Raw genomic sequence first — 17,829 nt, 5'->3', positions numbered from 1 at the left:
TCCGGGGGAGACCGGGGTGCAGTCTGTCCCCACTCAGGGCTCAGAAATGCCCCCCCTCCCCATCCCCACGGCAGCAGACCCCGGCAGAAACCTGCGTGGGGGCTGCCACATCCCCTCCTCTTCCTCCCGTTGGGTGCGGGTGGCAGTGCCAGCCCCCTCAGCCATGCCCCCCCCTCAGGCTGTCCCCCGGCTCGCTGACCCTGGTTGAGGGGGGGGACAGCAGCCGGCTGGCTCCCCCCGACCTCCCCCCTTGCAGATGGTGTGGGCAGCCAGCACAGGTGGCCCTGCGCCACGGCAGATTGGGGCCGGCTGCCTGCAACGTCCCCGCCACGGCTCGGGGACAAGAGCAAAGCCAGGGCCCCCCCCGAGGTGGCACAGGGGGTGCAGAGACGGGGGCGGGGACACTGGAGACAGCTTGGGGTCCCCGTGCTGCCGTGCCCGGCGCTTCGGCACTGGCACCAGAGCCCTGTAAAATATTAAACCGAGGATGCGGCCAGGCAACAGGGAGATGGTGGGTCAACAGCGAGGGGACATACAGGGTCCCCTCCCTTGTCCCCAAAGAGAGGAGCCGGGCCGGAGCATTGGGCATTTTTGGGAGGGGTGTGATTTAAAGGAATTGCATAAAATAACGCAGTGCAGGGTCAGCCCAATGCGGATGTCTGGGCCGGATCCAGCATCTTGCGAGGGGTTTCTCAGGCTACAGCTGCCCCTGGTCCTTCCAGCCGGGGCCAACACCTCGGTGGGGACCAGACACTGAAATTGGGTGGCCTGAATTTGGGGGCTCACTATTATAGGGGAAAGGGACCTGCAAGGGGAGAAGGGGGACACCCAAGGTCTGAATCTCCCCCCATGGGCAGGCTTCTGTCTGTCTTCATGGATGGTGGTGCTCAGCCTCACACAGGGGTCCCAGGGCATGAGCTCCAGGATGGGTATGAGGTGGAGATGATGGCGCGAGGTCCAGGACGGGCATGGGGTGGGGATGATGGAGCTCCACGGTGGGCACGGGGTGGAGATGATGGTACAAGCTCCGGGGTGGGCACAGGATGGGGATGATGGAGCTCCAGGACGGGCATGGGGTGGGGATGATGGTACAAGCTCCATGACGGGCATAGGGTGGAGATGATGGTATGAGCTCCAGGATGGGCATGGGGTAGGTATGATGGAGCTCCAGGGTGGGCATGGGGTGGAGATGATGGTACAAGCTCCAGGGTGGGCATGGGGTGGGGATGATGGAGCTCCAGGATGGACAAGGGATGGGGATGGTGGAGTTTCAGGATGGGCACGGGATGGTGATGATGATACGAGCTTCAGGATGGGCACGGGATGGGGATGATGGCACGAGCTCCAGGACGGGCATGGGATGGGGATGATGGAGCTTCAGGATGGGCACGGGGTGGGGATGATGGTGGGGCAGTCCCAGCTCGAGGGGTCCACCACATCATGCCAAAGGCTGGGGCGGGGCGGGGGGGGGGCATCTTTTGCTGGAGATGTGGTGCAGGAGCTGTCAGAGAGGCTGGCGGCTGAAGCCGGTAAATGATTAACGCCGGAGAAAACCAGGCTGGCATCCTGCCCATCACTGGTCGATAGGAAAAGTTGATGTTGGGAGGGGAATTTTCACATCTAACCTTCCTCTCCCGCCTCTGCCTCCCCCAACGCCGGGGGGGCAGAGGGCTGGAGCGAAGAGCCAGCCCCGAACCCCGCATGCACCCAGCCCCAAACCAGCCTCTCGCCGGGCACGTTCTCCCCCAGCCCAGCTGGTTTCGCTCCCAGCCTGCTCCGTCTGTGCGCATTAAAGCTTTTTCCTGGGTCTGAACTGCTTTTGGCAAGCCAGGCTCCTGTTGGCCTCTCCCCACCACCCTCCCCATGGCTGGCTCCCCCCCATCCGCTCCCCGTCTGGCTCCCGCTCCCCCTCCCTGGTCGAAGCCCTGCCAGGGACATGGCAAATCAGCGAGAAGCCTGCGGGGCAAATCGGTACAAATGAGACCAAGCAAGAGGCTGGGGAGGGACGGCGAGGCGGGGGTTGGGGGGGGGCGTGGGGGGTGGAAATGACTCCTGGGTTGGCGCTTCTGTTCCTGAGTTTGATGTTTCCTGCAAATAATCCTGTAAATGCTGAAGGAGCAGCTTTGGAAGTCTCCTGCCCCCCGCCTCGGACGGGTTTGGGGACGCTGGCTCCCAGCTCGGGGTGGGGGACAGCCCTCATCCCGCTTCCCCATCCTCCCCGCAGCCTCCCGGCCCTGAGCAGGGACCCATCTGGGACGGGAAAAGGGGGCCGAGCTGTAAGTCCTGACATTTCCATCTGTTCCGGGGCTGGATGGGGCGGGCGGGGAGGGTGGAAGGCGCTGGGGGCGGCCGAGGGGCTCACAGCGGGAGCGAAAACCCACCCAGGACCTGGAGGGGGAAAACATCCCCCCTGATAAACTCTGCTTTCTCCCGTCGGTTTTGCACTCTCCCACAAAAAACAAAAAAAGAAGAAAAAAAAAAGCCCAGCCGCCCCGTGAAAATCCTGGTGCTGGGGGCAGGAGCCAGTACCCGGAGAGGGGAACGTGGAAAAGGGCAGAGACACCGCTGGGTGCAGGGAGGTGATCATTTCCAAGGGATGCTCTTTGATCCAACTCACCCAATCTCTTTGCAAGCTCCTTCTTAGGGAAGGTGCTCGGCGCCGGGGAGGTCATATGGGGCCTTTCTGCTTGGGCTGCTCTCCTAATGACACGTCCCAGCGCCTTCGCTGGGAATTTGCTCAGGCGAGTCCCCGACAACAGTGAGTTTGCGGCGGATTTTGGACGGTTTCCCCGCGGCCGTGTGGCGGGGTTGCGGAGGTCTGACTTTTTTCTTCTCGCCGCAAAATGAAGCAAGGTGCGGGGAACCAACCCGGGCGGGCGCAGATTCGCTTTAATTCATTTACTTTGCCGCGCTCCTGGAATGACCAAGGAGAGCAAGTGGTTTTCCGCGGGCTTGGAGGCGCGATATATATTTGCAGTTGGGAAAAAGAAATACAAATGGAGTGAAAGGGTGAAATTTAGTAGTAAGACAATATTATCCATATTATCCGTATTGGGTTTTTTTCCCCTCTAAAACCTTCTTAATGGAAGCAAAAACTAAACCGAGCTGCTTGTTGGAGGAGGTTAGTTACTGAAATGCTTAATGGTGTCAACTAGGCATATACCTCCTCACACCGGGGAACACGCGTTTACAGTCATTTCGGCAATTAAACGAAGAGGTCATTTAATGCAGAACAGTTCACAGCAGTCAGAGCCTTCTTGGGCCCTTAAAAAAAAAAAATAAGGGGGAGGAAATCAGGTCGGTAAACCCCAGATGTGGATCGCGGTGGTGGCAAACCCTGGGACGGGGATGGGGAGAGGTTTCGGGCATCCGTCAGGTTCTGCCTGCTCTGCCCCCATCCTGCTCCCCCACCTCCGCAGGGAGGATGCGGGTTCCCCGCTGGGAAAATCTGGGATGTGGATGTGTCACCCCCCCACCATCCCGTTGGGTCTTCTCCCCCCACCGTTCCTGGAGCCCCCCCCCCGCATTTCAGAGCCCTGCCTGACCCAGAGGCAGTTTTGGGGGGGAGACCCAGGTGTGAAGGTGGGGAGGCAGCAAGTCACCCCGTTTCCTGCATGGGTGTCTTGGGGATGGTCACAGCGGCGAATCCCGACATCCCTGGCCTGGCACCCTCTGGTGCTCGGGGCTGGGCAGCCCGGGACTCGCAGGAACGCGGCTGCACGGCCATTTCACGCAGGTTAATGAGCTGCCTTCCCCGCTTTACCCCCCCAGCTAATAACACCCAGGCCTGCTGTGAAGTTCCCGGTGGCTTTGCCTCAGGCCGTTATTACTCCTCCTGGTCATTCCTTGGCCAGTACAGACCTCGCTGGGTGATTTGGTGGCCGAGCGTTACCTATCTCAGCCTCTGCCCGCGGCCACATCCCTCTGCTCTTGTCCCCGCGCCGCAGCCCGAGTGCTGCCCACGCTGCGGGGCCAGGGGCTGAGCCGCTCGGCACTTTATTTTTTTGGGGTGGGAAAGAGCTGGAAACGCAGGGAGCAAGACCACCAGGCAGCATCACCCTGGGAGCCGCCTTGATATGCATTTAAAAAAAAATAAAAACCCAACCAAACACCTCTACCAAGAAACAGGCAGAAGGCAGAGAGGCAGGTGAGCCCGCAGTACCGCCAGTGTTCCTGCCCGAGACTAAATGTGTTTTTTGGGGGAGAAATCTGCCTGTAAAATGGCTGCAAAGAGGAGAGCTGCCTGGCACGTTCCGGGTCCTGCCGGCCAGCCTCTTCCCAGGGCCACGTCCCTCCATCTTCCCTTCTCACCGCTGGGAGCGTGTTATCTCTCCCCCGTCTTATCTCTCCCCCGGGAAAAATCCGAGTTTCTCTCCCACAGACTTTGCGGGTTTCCCTGCCAGAGCCAGGAGGGGTCCTGTCCCTGTGAGAGGGCTCCGGGCTTGTTGAGCTCCCGCACTTTCACTGGAATCCATCCCCACCGTCTCTCCTGCTCCGCAATTTCCCAGCTGTTCCCAAGTTCTCCCAACCAGGAGCAAACCGTTTCCCCTTCCCTGCTTTATTTAGCAGGAGGAGTTGCTCCGGGCTCACCTAAAGGTGGGGAGGGGGAAGCGGGGGAGGTTCCTAATAGCGACCGGTATGAAATGGGTTTTACAACAGGCTGGATTTCATGGATGTGGTCACCAAAGCGCACTGGTGCCGCTGCTGGATCGGTGCATCCCCCTTCCCTAGTTTATTGACAACCCCCCCAGTCTAGTTTATTGGTTTTTACCTTAAATATACCCAGTCCTCTGCAGATGGCAGCTCTTGGTGGCTGGTTAGACCTTGTCGTGATTTAAACACTTCCCTCTCTGGCTGCATCCTAAACTCTCTGGCTGGAGCCGGTGTCGGGAGCTGGCAGGAGGGAGCAGGGACGAGCCCGCGTCCCCCCGGTTGTGGGCACAGCATTGCGACAGCCCCCCGTTCCCGGGGGTGCTTGAAATCACTGCCCCATCTTGGCGACGTTTTGCCTAAAAACAGACTTGGGGAGGGGGATTGCCCTGGGAGAGCCAGGATCCCAGCCGAGAAGAAGGAGGGGTGTACTCTGTCTGTGCCTGTGGTCCCTTCTCCTGCCCACCGCTGCCCACCCGGCCTGGCAGGAGGGTCCCACAGGAGGCAGGGAGTGAATGACCATGCCTGCTGTTGGCTCTGTGTCCTGAGGATCCACTGAGGAAGGCTCTTTGGCTGCATGGGGTGATCTGAAATGAACTGGGAAACCCCCCAGGGACGCTGACCCTTCTCAGAAAGTCCCAAGAGGGTCAGCTTGTGGGACAGCCAAGCAGTCCTCCAAGCACTGCTTGCTCCATCCCACGCTCTGCTGAGATGCGCAGAGGTCCCTAGCCCTTAGGATGGCCCCGGACTCGAGATGTCCTGCAGCACAGGAGGCTCAGACCCATCAGGGAGCGCCCAGGATGGACCAACCTCATGTTGGGCTGTGGGAAGGCTGTGAAGCAAGGCCTCCACAAAGTCTTTTCCAGACTCATGAATGATGAGAAGGTGCCAGGGTGAATTTACCAGGGGCTAATTGTGCTGGAGCGGCATGACCGCCTTCTGCGAAGAGATGGCTGGCTGCCTGGGTAAGGGGAGAGAACGGGCAGTTGTTTGTGTGACCTTGGCCGGTCCCCTGACATGGTCTCCTGCAGTATCCTCATGGCCAAACTGGAGAAATAAAGGACAAGGTGGGTCAAAAACTGGCTGGACTGCCAGGCTCAAGGGGTTGTGTTGAGCAATGCAAAGTGCGGCTCCTGGCTGGAGAAACGGGCTGGTGGTGACCTGTGGAGCTCAGAGACGGGAAGCGCAAAGTCCTGCGTCTGGGACGGAGCAACCCCATGCAGCAACTGGGCAGCTTTGCAGGAAAGGAGCCACATCCATCACACGATCAGAGCCGGAACGTGGTCTGCCAGGAGCTGGACCCAGAGAGGAGAGGATGGAAAAGACCCTGAAGAAAGCAGGAAGCACTGAATGGGGACGTGAAGAGGTGGACGGGGAAGGCTGAGGGAAGCGCTTGTGATGTCCATGTGTGCAGACCCTCTCCTGTAGCGAAGACGACGAGGTCGGTGAGGATACAGCAATGGACACATAGAGGAGCAGAAGAGGGTTGGACTGCAGGGGAAGAGGTGGGCCGGCAGAGTAGGAGTGAAGGCTCTCTGCCATCGTCCTCAAAGGAAATCAGGTGGATCCTAACTGGAACAAGGGGAATTTTCTGGTTGCAAGATGGAAAAAGATTCGGTGGAACAAGACACCTGAGGCAGCTGGTACAAGCACAGTAGGTATGTCACGGGAGACAGCTCAGGACGTGAGAAAGGTTGTATCAAGACAGGAACCTCTGGCCACCTTTGGGGTGTCTTAGGAGACACGATAAGAGCTGGGCTCTGCTAGGCCAGCAAAAGCAAAGCAGAGAGGAGATCTCCTCCCTTTCTTACCTTTCCCATCCCCAGCACATTTAATGAGTGTGAATTGTCCAAGGATAAATGGAAAGTGTAAAGGAGGAGAACGTTCCTAAGTGCTGAGGAACTTGACTGCAGTGGCCTGGGAAGGTCATGGAGCCTTCTGATGGGACAAGGGGTGACAAAATGCAACCTCATTGTGTGACAGAGCTCGTTGCTTTGCAGGGAAGGTGGCAGGGTGCGCTGTGTCCATACCCAGCCTGGGGACCCGTGCTTGCAATGGGGCAGAAGAGACAATCTAATGTCTGTGTCCACACTGAGGACCCTCATGTGGTTTGGTCTGTGGTGGGAGGAAGAGGTGTATTTTGGGAATCAGCAGAGAGCTGAGCCCCTCATCCCCCCACTCGGACTGCTGCCTGTGTGCCACGGCACACGGGTGGGGACGGGACGGGTGACCAGGAGGAAGGGGCTTCTGGAGATGAGCCACCCAAAGGTCTACCAGGTGGAAGGCTGAGAGGGCATCTCCCAGGGCAGGTGGTGACAGGCAGTGGGATGCCATCCTGGGGTGTCAGACCAGCAAGCGAAGGAGAAACCTGTAAGTGGGGAAAGAAACTTCAGAGGTCATAGAAACTGGAAGAAGTTAGGGAAATTTTTCATGTGCAGTATATCACGTCCAGCACAAAGGTGACTACATCAAGCACCCTTCCAGCTCCTGGGAACAGGAAAAATAGCGCTTTGGATCTCCAGGAGCCCTGCACATCACAGGTGTCACACAGACTTTACCACGTAGGAGAGCTGGATCGTACCTCCCTATTCCAGCTGCATGCACTTCTCAAGCACCCCCCCATTTCCATCCAGACATTCATCCTCTTCCCCTGCTCACCATGTCAGCCTTGGACACCACCTGCTTTGGATACCATCTCCTCTGCATACCTTTGGGTGCCAGCCACACCGCTGACTCTCCTGGCTCGCACACAGCCACTTTCCCCTCTATCCAGCTGCACATTTTCATTTGGAGGCTGATGTTGTCTTCACTGATTTGGAAGTCTGTTTGCCATTGAGCCACTGACTCCGAGGTTGGGAGCCTGTGGTCTCCTGGGGCTCTATTAGGAGGTAGAAGTGGAGGTGGAGGAAGAGGTAGGAAACTCCTGTAGCAGGGCCCAGGCACAAGCTTGTGCGGGTAGTTGATATAATGTGGAGAGACAGTCTTACATCTCCTCACCAGGTCCTGCCGCTTCCCCCGAAGGGCTTGCGGCAGGAAAGGCTGTGGGAGGAAAAGCCTTTTGCAGTGGAGGACCCTTGCATCTCTGGAGAGTAGCCTGGAGGCTGTGACGGCCCGATCTCATCTTGCAAGGAGCCTGTGAGTTGTGTTGTGTGTGTCACAGGCAGAAGACAACGACTCCAACCCATTGCCACTTGGCTGAACGCTTGCCACCACGCGTGCTTTTCAGAGGATGCTGGGCTTGCCCCGGGGAGTCTTCAGGCTAACTGAGATTCCGGGAGAGACAGCTGTTTTTTGGGGATGGAGGGTAGAGGCAGAGGAGCTCAGGAGAGGTCAGAGATACAGAAACGCCTCTTGAACAGGTGCACAGAAGGGAGAAGATTTTGACCCCAAATTAGGGGAGACTTGTATGCGTGAAGGTGCTGTGGCTCTGGCACACAGCAGGCAGTAAGTTCATCATCTGGCCTGAAGGACAGCCCAAGGTTGGGCAGGTGATCCCAGGCAGCCCACATTTCGAAAGGTAGCAGTGCTCACAAAGATGGAGCCACCTCGTGTCTGGGCTGGTGTTTGGGAAGGGCCACAGACTGGCTCTGGGCCTGCACCAAAAGCTGTCTGTGAAGGGAACGTGAGCTTTCCCAACCAGAAACTCCAGATCCTTCCAAATTCTGGAAAACTAAAGGTTGAGAACCCAAATGCTATCAGACTTTTAGACCATGACTCTGACTTTGGCTTGTCCCCGGGATGTGAAGCACACAGTTTGGTCACCCCCACACATGGAGACATGCAACTGGTGATGAAGAACCCTCCGGCAACAGAGCCATGCTGAGGTATGGGACTTGGGTCACAACCTGTGGACCTCGCACTCAAAGATGTGGAGGGTGGGCAGAGGTGGAAGGACTGGCAGTTTGGGGCAGACGGGAAACCCCAGGCCTTTCTGAAGACATTTTGTGGACGCAGGAAGAGTAGAGATTTTGGTGCAACAACTGAGACCAAGCCAGAGGAAGGCACATCTCAAGGTGGGAAGAGTTTCAAAGCTGCTGATGTAGGGACCTCCAAAGGTGGAGGCAGCCGGATGGTCTCACACCGTCACTTTACAAGAACGGTTCAGCCACTGTTTGGGGTGAGCCTGGGGAGGTGCAGAGCCCCCAGCCCCACCAGCCAGGCTTCCCTCCTCTTGCCGACCTCCTGCTGCTTTGCCATGGCCAATTGCCCTCATCCCTGCCTCCGATAAATGCTTAAAAGCTCAAATCACACGACCCCAGGCTATGAAAACAAAAAGGGACCCGATAACCGCTAATAGCCGAGCAGCCCCTGCAGCAAAAGCATGTAGCGTAGGGAAAGTGGTTTGCATTGATCGGTGGCTCCCCGCTGCCACCCGCCCCCCTCCCCACCATGCCTGGCTGGCTGCTCCAGCCACAGCGCTGGCGGAAAAGGGATAAAATCCCATCAGAAGGGAAGAGTCCAGGTAATGGCAGGAAAAGGGTGCTTTGCGGGGTTAGTGTAAGATCCCATAGAAAAGCCATCCTCCTCCTGCTCCCCACCACTCCACCCTGGCCAGCACGGTCACTGACAAAGCAATGCAGGGACCACAGATATCAGCATGATGTTGAGGCCCTGGAGCACGAGCGACCTGGACAGCCCAGAAGGGAGCAGCTGGGTGGACATAGGTGCAGGGAAAAGTTGTCCCTGCGGTTGGTGCTGGGCGTGCAGGGGACCGCAAATGAATTCCCACCTGTGCAGGGTAGGACCAGCTCCTGAGAGACCACGGGAGCCCGCAGCTGCTGGATGATGTGTGAGGCAGGAGGTTCAGCCCAGCATCACTGAGTGGAGAAGAACTTCCGTGCCTTTCCCAAGCCCTTTCCTCCACGCCATGTCCTATGGCCATCTGGGAAAGGTTGAGGGCAGCCAATTTCCATGGAGCGTTGCGACTCCCTGGCAGCCTACACGCAGCGTTGTAAGACTTGGAGAGCAGCGCCAAAGAAGGGAGGACATCAGTTTGAGAGATGGAGTCTTTGTTCCAGCCAGAAAAGCTCTTGGGGGTCTGCAACTCAGATCAGGGCGAGTTCACAGTAGCAGAGCTTCTCCAGAAGCATCCAGAGATGCACACTCTGCAGAAGACCTGTCTTGGAACCGAATTGCTGCACTTCAGCAGTGTCTTCTTGTCTCCCGAGCGGTGGGCACAGGAATGCCTACGCACGGGTGGAGATGGCTGCACTGTGGGTTTGTATCCATAGTGGAAACAGGCTGGCCCAATCCCCTGCCTGCAAATGGCTGCTGCAGACCCGGAGGAGGCTCAGGGGAGGGCAAGGGGTCTGCAAGGGTTTGGCCTCATGTCCAGCTCCAGCTTGGAAAGGAGATGGTGAAGCAGGGGTATGATAGTGACCCGTGCGGCTGGAGGTGGACAGGGATCATGGTTGCTGCCTCCTCCAGCCAAAGAGCTGGGGGACATCAAAGGAACTTGTGGGGACCAGCAGGACTGGGAAGCCGAAGGAAGGAGCTCTGCACAGTGTGCCGGGAACTCCCTGCTGCAGGATGCTTTTGGGGGATGATCATTTCCACGGCTTCAAGAGAAGCCCGGGCAGATCCATGGCTGGGAGGGCCACCGACGTGTGCTGCACACAGCGGCACCCGGTCTGCTGTAGGGATGCGCGGTGATGGCTGAGGGTTTAGGAAAAGTGGAGCAGTACCACAGATGCTTGCCCTACATCCTGGGCATCTGCTTTTGGCTGTTACCAGAGACGTGAGCTAGATGGACTTTTGATGTGACCCATTTCAGCTGCCCCAACTTCCCTGCATCCCTGTGTCTGGAGGGATGTGCTTCCCTGCATCCCTGTGTTTGGAGCTCAGGCTGGGGCTGGTATTTTGTACGTACCTGACTGCAGATCTCATTCCTGGGCGTCTCTCCCTTCTTCCATCCCTTTGTCTCTCCCTCTCTTTCTTCTCCCCTTGCCGCTCCGCTCCCTCCATCTGACCGTGCCCCCCCACCTCCCCTCGGCGGTCCCGGGGAGGAGAGCAGGGATGCTGCAATTCCCAGGCACAGGTGCACGGTCCCCGCCGCGCGCTGCCCCCAGGCACGGCCCCCACCGCCGCAGCTGACAGCCCACTGGAAATAATGTGTTGTGGCAGAGAGAGACTCAACAGACCACGAAGATCTGCTGGTGCGGGAACTGCTCAGCAACCAGGAGCCGCAACGCCTGTCTCCCGGCTCCGCCGGGCCTCATCCGGCTCTGGGGATGCCTCTGCTCCGACGGAGCCTGCCTGGCACACACGCCGGACGCTTTCCCACCCTCTCCCCTTCTTTTTTCTTTGCTCCTTCCTCTTCTCCTCCCTCGCTGTTCCTCTCTGCAGCGTTAGGGAGGTGGAAGCAGCCATGCCCGCGCGGGACGGCTCGCTGCCTGTCCCCCCGCACCGCCGGGCACAGGAGGGGAATGAACGGCTTTCGCGGCAGCGTTGGAGGAGGAGGACCAGGTGTGCAGGAATGGAACAACCAGTTCCAGTCTCCCAGCAAAGATTTAATCTGCCTCTGGCATATAAACAGCAAATGTTTGTTCAACTGACCTGCAAACAGGCGGCGTGCATCGCAGCAGGGCCGAGGCGCCCGGCTCCCCGCTCAGCCCTCTAGCAGGGTCGGGGTACGGGGAGATGGGGTAAGGGACCAGGGCACAGTCGCATCTGGGGTGCTGGGGACACCCCAGGCTCGGTGGCCAGAGCCAAGGGAGAAGATGCTCAGAGGGACCCCGTCCTGCACAGCCGCTGCTGCATCCCTTCTGCTCCCCTGAGCATCCCAGCGGGTGTGCAGAGCTCTCACGGCTCACAGCCATGACGCACGCAGAAAGTGTCTGAGGGCTCAAGGACAAGCGCGTCCCTCCGGGCAGGCGGGCAGGCTGTCGCTCGCTGCAGCGGACCTGCAGGCAGGAGGCCCTGAGCTCTGCCTCCGCCTCCCGCTGCAGCCTCAGCGGCTGCAGGTCAGGTCTGCGCCCCTGGAGCTCCCCCCAAATTCCCAGGGGACATGGGTTCATGACAAGGGGACGTTTTTGCCTATTTTCCGCAAGACCAGATCTTAGTGGCAGGGTTGGCTTCCAGCTCAACCGACATGTGGGCCGGCAGAGGGCTGTCCCCAAACCCTGCCCACAGCTCAGCCTGCCCCGTGGGCTCCTGTGCCGCACTGGGGAAGCCACAGCCTGGCTTCCCATCGCAGGTGGAGGTTGCTCTCTGCTGCTTGAGGACAAAGCTCAGGAAGAAAGTAGAAAGGGTCCTACACAGGTAAATCCCCCTCCCACGATGTGAATGCTCTCACTGTTCTCCCAGGGGAAGGTGATGCCCCTTGGTGCCGGTGGTGAGGAGAGCATGGAGCGTCCTTCAGCCCAGCACAACTGGTGGGACTGTCTCCAAGGCCACTGTTCCTGCAGGGCATGTGGTATTCCAGGCTGCGGCCAGAGCGGTGATGTGTGGAGGAATTGGGGGGGAAGCAAGGGGCCATGGGGTGAGCAGCCAGCCCCGAGGACGAGGGCTGGCCGAGGGGAGCCATCAGTAGTAGCCATGCAACCCAACCCCGGGTGGTGGGGAGCATCGCATGGCCACGTGGCCACCTGCCTCCTCGTGTGGTGACGCTGCCTTTCCTGCCCACCCTGCTCGTCGGCCCCACAGTGCTCACCCCCCCGGGACCTGCACTGCTTCCCCCTGGCCCCTGGGCCTTGTGCAGAAGGATGTGGGCTACAACCGGGCACGCTCCAGTCCAGTGGGCAGCAATGCCCGTTGCAGAGGGTGTCAGCTCCTGGAGCCACCGCCTGGACCTGCCCCTGAGCAGCTCCTGGTCCTGGCTGCCCAAAGCCGCAGAGACATGCTCTTTCCCTTCCCCTCCTGCGAAACTCGCCTCCATCTCCCCAAAAGCCGGGGAGCAGATTGTTTCTGTGAATGGCACAGCTGCCGTGTCTGCAGCAATCTGGAGATGCTTCTGCCCCCTTTTCCTTCCCGGGTTGTGCATCCCTGCACCAGCCCGGCTGTGGGGTCTCCTGGGGTTGAGCTCTGCACCGGGACCTGCCAGGTGTGGGAAGGATTTGGCCCTTGAGAAATGAGCCCCACGCATGCAGAATGAGCCCTCAGGGTCGCTGCCCTCCCCAGGAGAGATGCAGGTTTTTGTTCTGATGGGGAAGAAGCCGGAGAGTCCCTGCAGGGCAAAGTGGCATCTTGGAGGGGTGACGCAGGCGTGGGCATCGTGTCGGGTGCCCTGCCACTGCAGAAGAATGCTGCTGGTCCATCTGTGGAGGAGCCCAATTTTGTGAGCATGGAGCCTCTGCAGATCGGACTGTCGGGGCAGGCGGGGCGAGGGACTGTGGGACAAGCACGTCTGCCCCCTGCCCCCGTCCCCAGGGAAACTGCGGTGGGAAGCACACAAGGACCAACCCTGCTGGGAAGGCTGTGGGGAACATTTCCCAGACATTCCGATCTCAGGGAAGACACCTGGAAGCGGGGAGGTGTGGTTTAGCCCGGATCGGTTTTCCAGGCTGGGTTACCCCTGTGCTGGCACAGGAGGGGGACACAGGACAGGGTCATCCCCCGCAGCCGGGAGGCAGGACCGCCTTTCCAGCAGCAACGCCAGGTTAAAGGCAGTACAGTCCGCAGCCTCTCCCCATCCAGTCCGTCCATCCGACTGTCCTCTCTGCACCACGGTTGCACGTTCATGCGCAGGGTTGTGGGTATCTGCATTTAGCCCAGCTCTGCACCAGCTTCGGTGTATTAGATTGGGAGCATCTCAGCCGTCTCTGGCACTGCGGCACCCAGGAGACGGCACAGATCCCTGCCCAGCTCAGCGTTCGGGGCTGCGGGCGGGTTTCTCCTCCATTCCCTGCCCTCAGCAGGAGAATTGTCCCTGGGCTGGGCTGGGGCAGCCTCAGGGTGGCTCTGACTGAGCGGGCAGGTCGCCTGGGAGCTTCAATGTCAGCTCGAGGTGGTTTAGCTTCAACACCTTTAATAGTGTTTGTTTTCTGGGGTAGTTTGACAGAAGAGGGTTAAAAATGGGGCCAGCATGTATGGGCACACCAATAGGGTTTGGGCAAAAATTCCGTCACTGGCCTGGGTTTAAATCCCAAACGTGGGAGCTCCAGACTGAGGTCCCAGCAGCTCTGCTCCCTGGGGCCAGGAGGTGCCCATGGAGCAGAACCATCTCCTCGGGGAGCCACAGGCACGGCTCACCAGGTCCATGCTTGTCCTTCTTCCCGGGCACACAGTGGTTCCTGGAGGGGTGTGGGGAGATTCACACACCGTGACCTTCCATTCCCACAGGGAGCCACCTCCAAGCACCCGCCACCATGTCCAAGAACGACGTGGGCTGCAAGCTGACCTCGGTCTACAAGCACAAGGAGAGGAAGCCGAAAAAACCCCACTACATCCCGAGGCCATGGGGCAAGCCATACAACTACAAATGTTTCCAGTGCCCCTTCACCTGCATGGAGAAGTCCCACCTCTACAACCACATGAAGTACAGCCTGTGCAAGAACTCCCTCTCCCTCCTCATCGAGTCTGACTGGCCCTACAAGAAGGGCAATCTGCTCCACCCGGAGCTGCGGCTCCTGCACGCAACTGAGACCTCCCGCCTGCGTGGGCGGCGGGACGAGCAGGAGACCTGTGACTCCTCGGCCACGTCGGGAGGGTTGGTTAGGACCAAGCAGACCTCCAGCAGGGATGGCCACGAGGACAAGCCGACCTCAGGGGTGGAGATCCTGCCTGCTGAAGGAGCTGGTGAAGAAGGTGGCCCATTCCAAGAGGAGGAGGAGGATGTTGCTGGCCTGTTGAGGGAGATGGATGCGGGGGAGAAGAAAGAGAAAAATGAAGAGACAGGTTGCCAAGGTGATCCAGCTGAACCAGAAGTGAATGCTTTGGTCTTTGGTTTCAAGAACAAGAGGGACAAGCCTTGCAAGGAGGTAGAGCCCGACTTCATCATCACGGATGTCTTCTCCCTCAAGAACCATGTCATGAAAAGCAGGGAAATGGCCTCCCCAGACCTAGATGCTAAGCCAAAGCATTGCAAAGTGCCAAAGAAATGCCTGGCCAGCAGCGGGATCCTCATGGAGCAGTGGAAGCTGGTGTCAAATGGGCAAAGGAGGAACACACCGGAGGTCTCCCCACCTTGTACCGACAGCAACATCATCCCATGCTACCCCCCTCCAGCCTACAGTGACTACCACGAACCTCAGGGCCTCAACCTCTCACTGCTGGGTATTAACTACCCATTGAACCCCAGCCTATTCTCCTACCTGAGCCCCACCATGGCCAACAGTGCTACGACACACCCGCACTTGGCTCAGCTGCCCTTCCTGGCCTCCACGGCCCAGCTGATGCACCCGCATGCCTCCCACTTCCAGCCTCTGCAGAGCCCCGAGCGCTCAGCCTTCCTTCCCCGCTTCTACTACCCCTTGCTCTTTGAGCACACCTTTGGCTCCACTGAAAGCAAGATGTCCTCCAGCAAGCCAGAAGCCCAGCAGCTGGTGGGCTCTGTCATGCCCACACCGCCCCAAGCCAAGGCCCCCAATGAGCCAACTAAACCAGGGCTGCTGAAGGTACCAGTTCTGAAGACAAGTTTTCCTTGGTCCAAAGGGGTGAGAGAGGAGCCAGCCTCTGAGCTCAGCCACCCCACCATGCTGGGGCAGGAAGAAGAGGAGAAATGGTTGTCTCAAGAGAAGGAGGGCAACCCATCTTTGAGCCTCAACAACCTACGCAAAAAGCCAGCCACTGACATCTACCAAAATCTGGTGGGGATGAAGGACAGCGCTTTTGCCCCCAGCAGCGTCCGGAAGACAGAGTTACCCGTGGTGACCTGTCTGGAGACCAGCAGCCCTCCAGGCAACTCCCTGAAGAGGAAGTTCACTGCCAACGGTCTGGATTTGATAGGACCCGAAAGGCTGATGCCTGGAAAACTCAGCTACCAGAGCAGGTAAGGTGCCTGTGATCCCTCTGCCTCTTCCTCACATCTGGCTGGCCCTAAACATCATCTTCATACCCCATTGTGCTATTGATCCGCCCTATTTGCCTCTAAACTGTGAGATGAGTCTCCAAGGGCTGAGCACACTCCAGGCTGGTGGACCATACCAATGCCCACTCAGAGCAGGGCTTTCTGCTCTGCAGGCACAAAGGACCTGGAGACAGCGATAGGACGAGGGGCAATGGTTTTAAACTAGAGCAGGGCAGGTTCAGATGAGACATTAGGAAGAAATTCTTTACACTGAGGGTGGTGAGACACTGGCCCAGGTTGCCCAGAGAGGTGGTGGTGGCCCCATCCCTGGAGACGTTCAAGGCCAGGCTGGATGAGGCTCTGAGCAACCTGATCTAGGTGAAGGTGTCCCTGCTGACTGCAGGGGGGTTGGACTAGATGGCCTTTAGAGGTCCCTTCCAACCCAACACGTTCTATGATTCTATGACCTGAACAGTCTTTAGGTGCATCCAAGCGCCTGGACTGTGTCACCACTTGCTGTCCCTTGTGTCCCTCGCTTTCCCCTGGTTCATACAGAGCCAGAAGTGATGCGGTGTCTGTGCAGCATGGACCCGCGCTGCCCAGGCACCAGGAAAACTCCTCTTGGGTCCCCAGATATCCCAGAGCTGCTGGAACAATCATTGCCTATTTTTAAACATACACATTTGCATTCCTTTGATTTGCCTTCTGGTTTCAAAGCCCAGGAGGAGGGTCACGTTTCCAAACATTTCCTTTTACCTGGGGCTAGAAATGTGCACAGCTCCTTTTAACAAAATTTCAGTTCCTCCCCTGGTTGTGCAAGTCCAGCTGTGGCTCCAAGAAAAATGTCACTGTAAAACCCGCTGCTTTTGGCACCCAGAGGAGCTTTCTCTGGAGAAGCTCTCCATGGTTTTCTATCTCCACCTGCCTCTTCCCTGCTCTCAGGCTGGCTGGAGAGGTCCCTTCCAATTGGGCCTTCAGGACTGTGGGATGGTCATTTCCATCAACGTTCTCCAGTGCTCCAAGAAGGAGAATCCAGGTTGGGCTAGCTGAGGTGGGATCGCTTATCGGCACCATCTCCCCAGACTGGTCTCACCCTTTGTTAGTGGGTGTCACAAAATAGCCTGTGTCAGGGTCCATGCTCCTCCTGGAAGAAATATGCCAGGAGCAGCTCCAGCCAGGGCTCTGCATGCTCAGACCAGTGGAGGAGCCCTGGCTGAATCTGGCAATGCTGGCCCCGGACACGTGTCCAAGGATTTTCCTATCTCTTTCCCTACTGATTGTATCCACTTCTTCTCTGCAGTGCTTCAAGAGCCAACCCTGGACACATCCCCAAAGCCTTGGAGCACTGGCACACGGAGGTCCTCGCAGGCCAGCCTGAAGAACTGGAGAGGGGCAATGACACTGAAGTTCTTCCCTCAATGGGTGCTGGCCTGGACCATGGCCTCTGCAAGCAGAGCAGACCCCAAGAGACTTCTGCCACCATGACAGACCCTGAAGCCACAACCGTGCTAATCGGGGACCTGTCCAAAACCTTAGAGGAGTACCAAGAGGTGGAGAAGAAACTGTCTGATCTGGCAAAGGAGGACAACCCTGAGCAAAAAGAGCTGAGGGACCAGCTGGTCAAAATCCGAAGGGAGCTCTACCACATTCACCAGGCACTGGAGAAAGCCACCAAAACCCACGAGGGCCCTCTGGATCTCTCAGTGAAGAGGTCTTCTGAAGGTCTGGAGAAGGTCCAGCAGACCAAGAAGGAGCCCTGCAACATGAGCCTGGGCAGTGAGAAGCTCCACGGCAAAGACCAAGGGGCCCTTAACAAATGTGTGGCCACTGGGGAGGCAGGAGACCCAGAGGGGCTGCCAAACTGCCTCCTCGAGGCTGAGAACAAAACCATTGACCTGCTGATCAAGATGAGCCACTCTGAGAGCCTCCGGGCGTCCTCCTCCGAGGCCCACCTGGGTGCTGTGATCAAGGCTGAGGTCCTGCCGCTCACCATGCCTCTGGAGCTCCGGCACGTGATGGAGCCCTACTACAGCCGTACCACCAAGTGCGAGGCAGACTCCAGTGTCCTGCTGTGCTCCGACGGCAGATCCAGCACCACCCAGGGCCCTCAGCTCCCGGTCACCACCGAGGATGGGCCCCTGGGCTGCCGGGCCATGCAGCGCTCCTTGTCCTGCAGCCTTCCCAGCGAGACAGACGCAGTGTGTGTCCACAGCCCTCTGCATGCCGACCCCTAA

General features: G+C 58.5%; 1 protein-coding gene across 1 annotated transcript; it reads left to right on the top strand.

Moving 5' to 3' along the window:
- Positions 1-2,234: 2,234 nt before the first annotated feature.
- PRR35 (proline rich 35) lies at positions 2,235-17,829 on the top strand. Its single transcript, XM_054211784.1, has 3 exons — positions 2,235-2,276; positions 13,930-15,577; positions 16,896-17,829. The coding sequence occupies exons 2-3, from the start codon at positions 13,956-13,958 to the stop codon at positions 17,827-17,829; spliced, it is 2,556 nt and encodes an 851-aa protein (XP_054067759.1). The 5' UTR covers positions 2,235-2,276; positions 13,930-13,955.

The sequence above is a fragment of the Rissa tridactyla genome, chromosome 8, assembly GCF_028500815.1.
Source record: "Rissa tridactyla isolate bRisTri1 chromosome 8, bRisTri1.patW.cur.20221130, whole genome shotgun sequence".
NCBI lineage: Eukaryota > Metazoa > Chordata > Aves > Charadriiformes > Laridae > Rissa > Rissa tridactyla.
This window is presented reverse-complemented; position numbering and strand designations above follow the sequence as displayed.

Excerpts from the sequence above, each read along its gene's own strand:
- PRR35 (XM_054211784.1), top strand. The coding sequence starts at position 13,956 with ATGTCCAAGAACGACGTGGGCTGCAAGCTGACCTCGGTCTACAAGCAC. Across the intron at positions 15,578-16,895 it reads AAACTCAGCTACCAGAGCAG|TGCTTCAAGAGCCAACCCTG; the intron begins GTAAGGTGCCTG and ends TCTTCTCTGCAG.